Genomic DNA, 6,000 nt, shown 5'->3' with positions numbered 1-6,000 from the left:
ATCAAAAGGATATTAATTATTTGCCCAGTTTGCGATTGGTCTTTTAATGCTGTTTATAGTTTCTTTTTTCTCTTTAGAAATTTAATTTTTTAATTTAGACAGTCTTTTTTGACTTGAGTTTCATGTCATGCTAAATGGAAAGGTCTTTTCTACTCTAAAATCAGTGAAATAATCTTCTTTTTCTTCCAGTACTTTAGTAATTTTATTTCTTTAGGATTTGCCAGCAGTGCTGGTGTTGGAGCCTTAACATTCCTGTCAAAAAGACTGGGGGCGGGGAGAAACCAACAACCAGAATTTCATTCAGATAGACCTGGATTTAAATCTTAGTTCTGACATACTTGTTTTGTGACTTTGGAAATGTTACTTAAAGCCTCAGTTTTTTCAACTGAAAAATGGGGATAATAGCCATCTCTCAGGATTGTTGTGGGGATTTAATGACACAAAGTATATAAAGCACCTAGTAAATTTTTAGCTCTGAATAAAGGGTAATTATTATTGGCATTACCATCATTCTCCCAGCTTTGAATCCTTTGTCATTAGAAGCCAATACCTTTCACCCCCTTTCATTTGTTCATGTTTTTGTTCAACAAACTCATGTGTCCCCTTTGTGCTTACTTCTGTATTAAGGGCTGGTTAGACAAAGTAGAATAAGACAGTTTGTGCGCCCGAAGAGGACATAGTCAATGAGAAAAGGGAGAAACAAAGAGGTACGCAGACAATTATAAAACTGCAATCAGTGGACAAAGATAGTGGAGAGTATTGTAGGGAGTGGTTAGGGAAGGCCACCTGGAGCAGATGCTGTCCAAGAAGGGACTGTTTGAGGGCCAGAGGTGAGAGAACAGCAAGTGCAGTTCACAAATAATTCCATGTAACTGGAACATCTGGGACCAGGCAAGTCAACTAGCCAGCCTCCAGGGGGAGAAGGAGACTGGTGGGGAGGAGCCTGTGTGGGTCAGCATGGAGAACTTCAACTTTATCCTGAAGGACAAATGGTAAAATTTCTGAATGATTTTAGCAGAGGTCAGATTTATCAAGGTCAGATTTACATTTCCCATAGCTCACTGTGATGGAGTGGGGTGGAGAGATGGTAATGGTGCTATTATCAGTAGGTAGTGGTGCTATTATCTGAAAAAGAATGGGTAGAACAGTTTTAGAGGGAGAAAGTGAATTATTTTAGAGATGTGTTTGAAACAGTTTAGAGATGTGTATGGAACAGCTGCCCGGAAACGGCCCTCAGGCACGTGGCTCTAGGAGGCAGGAGAGAAGGGCTGAATTTTGTCAAATGGCAGTCGCAATTTTGTGAGTGGCTGAGTAACGGGATGGGTAATCCAGCAAGGATCTCCCAAGCCGACAGCTGCAGGCATGGTCTGAGTGAAGTTGCCAGAGGCAGGTTCAGGGCGGCAGGGGGCGCTCTCGGACTGGGGGACATGGAGCAGGAGACTGCTGGGGCGCCACAGCCCAAAGATGATAATAAGCCAGATCTAAGAGCGTGCCAGGGAGACCAAGCTGAATCTGGCAGACACTAAAGAGTCCTCTGAGGTTGGACTAGTGCCTCCGATCGGGGAGACAAAGCAGGGGAGCTGAAACTCCAGAGGCCGGGCTCCATCCTCCTGCCCTGGCACTTCCTCCGGGAAAGTCCAGCTTGCTTATCAGACTGGGAGCTGGAGCCCTCCCGGCTCCACGCATTCTCCTGGAGGCCTGACTTGTCCTTGCAGTTTGGCGCTGCCCACCACATCACCCTGAAGAGGGCCCTTACCTGAAGGAGATGCCCGGGAGTGCGGTGTAGGTGGAGCAGGACAGAGTATGGGGTCATTAACTAGGGCAGAGAGCACCAAGATGATCCGTTAGGGTGGGTGTTCCCGAAGAGAACAAGAGGAGGTCAAAATCTGGATAAGACAACAGATGAGACACCATCCTAGGGGACAGACACGCCCCAAACTCCCACCTGGGGATCCTTGAGGGACACTTTCCAGGGACGGGACAGACAACACCCAGGAGAGAGGTTGGCGAATCAGGAGAGCAGGGAAGAGGCACACCACGCCTGGACGGGGGTCTGAAGATCCAGAATGGGCAGACAGCGCCTGGATGTGGGACACTGTGGGCAAGAGAGTGAGAAAACGGAACACAAAGCCCGAAGCAGCCAGGTTGGCAGCACTGCATGGGGAGGAGGTAGTGGAGGCGACTAGAGTGAAACGACTCCCACGGAGCCAGAACATCGGGGCGTGGTGCCCAGGGCAGAGAGGAAGATGGGGACTACGTAGCGGGCCGGAGGAGAGAGAAGTGAGGGAGCTAAGATGGTGCGCGAGGGGTACCAACGTGCAGCTGGGGAAGCCTTGGGGGTGCCAGCATGCCGAGCCCGATACGCAACCCGGAGCAAGGCTTCGGAGTGGAGCTCTGGAGAGGCGATACGGCAATGCCTCCCGGGTTTCCAGACCGGCTGTGACTCCAGTTTAAGGTGGCAGAGCAGAGGCTCAGCCCACCGCCGCCCCCGGCACCCCCAGCTCCCTTGTTTGTCTCCAAGTCCGGCCGGAACCGGCTTCTGCTCGCCGCCGGCGGGCGGGTGCCTGCTCATTGGTCAACGGCTGTTTCCAGCCCCCACTCAGCCAATCAGCGTGTGCCAGTGTTTTCATCTTGGGGTCGGAATAAAAGGGCTGGAATAAAAGGGGGCAGAAAAAGCGTCGGCCGGGCCCGATACACACCAGGAGGAGACGGGTGAGCTGGATCCTGGGGCTCTGGACCCTGGACGAGGGTGCCGGGGGCAGAAGGCGCACGAATGGGAGCGTAGGGAGAAGATATATGAATACGAGAGGGAAAAGACTGGATGGATGAGGAGCCGCCAGAAGGGATGACGAATCGAGGAGGAGCTAGGGAATGGAGGGACCGGGGTCTGTTTCCATGGAAACGGGCAAATTGCCGGGGAAACGACCCGGGATGGGGGTCGCGCAGGTGGCTCGCGCCGCCGGTTTGAACCGGCTTCGCCTCCCATGCGGGGTTCGCGTGGCCGCAGTGCCTAGCGACCTAGACAGCGGCCAATGGTGGGGCAGTTTCTGTGCTGTCAGGCCTATCAGCGGGCCATGGGCGGGCCATTCCGGAGCTAGGTGCGCTGATCTTGTGGTTGAAGGAACCAGCACTGGGGAGGGGTCTCGAGTGCGGGCGGGAGAGCACCCGTCAGAGTCCGAGGGAGTGGCCGCCCTTAGGCATGTCCCTGCCCAGGTGTCGGGACTTTAACGTGCTTCCCCTGCAGGGCCCCAAGCTATGTCAATCCTGCTGGGAGCCCGGGCTAATTCCACGTCTCTGAGCATGCATTAGTCCCTTTTCGATAGCATGCCTCAGTTTACCTCTGCGTGAGCCTGGCTGGAGCGGCTCTCCCATAGTCGAGGGTAGCTTCAGAGGGGTGGCCCAGATCCCGGGCAGGGCTGGGGCTTCCATCGCTGCGCGCACCTGCAGTCCGGGTCGCGGAGGGGTAACAAGCTCCGCGCGCTGCGGCAGTGGCCGGGCTTGGCCGCGCTTGGCCGCCACGACTGGGCAGGACCAGCCGCTGACGCCGAGGTCTGTGCGTAGGTCGCTGAAGAGCCGAAGCCCGGTCGCCTCGCCGAGCTATGGCGCCCACCTTGGCCACTGCCCATCGGCGTCGCTGGTGGATGGCCTGCACGGCTGTGTTGGAAAACCTCCTCTTCTCGGCAGTCCTCCTGGGCTGGGGCTCGCTGCTCATCATGCTCAAGTCGGAGGGCTTTTACTCCTACCTGTGTACTGAGCCAGGTGAGACCGGTGCCTCGGGCTCGGGGTGGTTCCTGGAGTGGGGGCTTTGGGACTGGGTAGGATGGCGGTGAAGACCTAAGTAGCGATATCACCTCTCTGCGCAGCGCCTCCCAGTTAGCAAAAGGCCCATTTGATCCTCACCCAGTCCTGCTGGGTACATATATCATTGTCTCCGATTTGTGGATGAAGAAACTGAGGCTCAGACAGATCTTCTGATTTGTTCAAAGCCACACAGCTGGGGACTGCAATAGATCCAGAACCCCTGAGTTCAGAGTGTGCTTTCTACCACCTGGGAACATTGCTGGACGCCTATCCTCCCAGTGCGTGGCACATCACTTGCCTTGCAGTAAACATGTCACTCCATGACTGTAGAAAGAGGAACTCCTGACTTAGTGGCTGGGGTGTAGCAGGAGAGAGGAAGTGGCTTGGCCTCCACCCCATGGAAGGTTCATCTAAAATCTAGATGTTTTTTAGTCACACCATTATAGAGTCTCTTAAGGGCTTGTCGGATACAATTTCTTGTCTATTTTTTGCTGCTTTATGATTTTCCAAAGGACATTTCCTCCCACAGGCTGTGAGGACATCTCCGTGGCCTTCTACCCCCATGGGATGGGGAAGGGAAGAGAGGCAAGAGAGTATTTGTGAAAATGACACTAGGTCTGTCCTTACCCTTTACTACATTGTTAGCATGCTGAATGTAGGCTGAGGATGCTGGTCTACAGGAAATCTACCATCCCCACCTTCATACTCCCCAACCCAGTTTAAGGATCCTAATTGCTGCACAGTTATTAGGTTCAGCCCGGCAGTGGGACCCAGGCAGCTCCCATTCTCTACCCTCCTACCCTCTTCCTAGGCAACCCTTGATAGGAAATATTTTCCTCTGCCTTCTCACTGTCTCCAGCAGTGACTACCAAATAGTTGAACTCAGTAATGCCTCTCCCCAGTGCCTTTGTCAGCCAGCCCCTGCCTGAGTACCTTTAGATGGAGAGAGCCTAGGCTTGACTCCCTGAATCATACTACCCGCATACCTTTTCTTCCTAGAATTCTTACTTTGGAGGAAGAAAAAGCTTTGAACCAGTACATGCTGCCTGTAACCCCGTGTAGAGTCCTCCCTGCTTCCCTTCTCTGATCTCAGGATATTCTGAAGTGTCCCAGTCTCTAGGGAAGCTTAGCCTGAGAGGTTAAGGGCAGGAGAAAGGGAGGGGATGCACAGGCGCCTGGAAGAGGGCAGAGTATATCATTTAGAACCTTTAGCCCTTAGCCACTCAGAAATATTTCCTGATAGCCTCAGCGTTCTTGGCAGACCTTTCCTCGCATCAGCAAGAAACCTTGGGAGATGGGAGAGTCACTCAGACCTTGTTCCTTAAACAAGCTTTCTGTTCTGCCCAAGAGATGGAAGATTAATGACTCTCTGAAAGGAACAGGTTGGAGTGTTTGGCTCATCCTTTCCTTCCCTCTCTGCTCCCTTTCAGATAGATTATGACCCTTCCTGCTTGCCTCCGTGATGGGCTCTCTCAGGCTACACAGGTTTAAAAAACAGAGAGAAATGTTACCATCCCCAGATGAAGCTTGTAGTATCTTGTCCACACTGGAGGACGGTTGTATTTAAAAAAAATTTTTTTTGGACCCACTTAGTACTGGAAGGTCAGATTCTAGGATTTTTCCTCCAGTTTGTCCACTGATTTAATTTATTTATGGTACCAGCAGTTTTGGAGCTGGTCACTTTATTTCTGCCTCAACCTTGGGTACTTTTTTCTTTTAAGTGGGAAGAGTCCCAGAGATTGTACCAACATAGTGCTGAGTTAGTTTTTAAGCCCCTGAGGCTTAATCAGTCCTCGCTGTAACCCAAAGTGAAGGTGAAAGATCAGGATGTGGGTAGAATATCAACTTCTTAGCCTGTGCCTTTGCTTCTGCGTCTGATTTTGGTTTTTGTGACCGACAAACTTACTGACTCAGCATCCTTGGTGGGCAGGCCTGCCGATTCCACAAAGCTTTATCTCTCTGGCCTCCCTGCTTCTGTCTTCTTGGGAGTCCGAATAGCCTGTTGCCTTTCGGGACCCAGAATGCCCATGCCTGGCATGACTGGGAGTGCCTGGAGGATTTAGGGTCAAGATTTCTGCTTAAGTTTAATATTTTTAAACTTGGTAGATGGCTGAATTGCAGAGAAGCAGTGAGGCAATTTATTGAATTAGACTTGTGAAAAGCTGACCAGTTTACAGCTGATTGAGATGCAAATTTGTC

General features: G+C 51.8%; 1 protein-coding gene across 1 annotated transcript in view; it reads left to right on the top strand.

Moving 5' to 3' along the window:
• The first annotated feature begins 2,624 nt into the window (after positions 1-2,624).
• SLC43A2 (solute carrier family 43 member 2) overlaps positions 2,625-6,000 on the top strand; it is a 38,874-nt gene continuing 35,498 nt past the window's right edge. Inside the window, exons 1-2 of the mRNA XM_006925063.3 lie at positions 2,625-2,712; positions 3,562-3,759. Of these exons, the coding sequence (XP_006925125.1) occupies positions 3,600-3,759 (160 nt within the window). The 5' untranslated portion in view covers positions 2,625-2,712; positions 3,562-3,599. The remainder of the gene's footprint in view (positions 2,713-3,561; positions 3,760-6,000) is intronic.

The sequence above is a fragment of the Pteropus alecto genome, unplaced genomic scaffold (assembly GCF_000325575.1).
Source record: "Pteropus alecto unplaced genomic scaffold, ASM32557v1 scaffold98, whole genome shotgun sequence".
NCBI lineage: Eukaryota > Metazoa > Chordata > Mammalia > Chiroptera > Pteropodidae > Pteropus > Pteropus alecto.
Note: the sequence above shows the minus strand (reverse complement) of the source record. Positions and strands in the feature narration are given on the sequence as shown.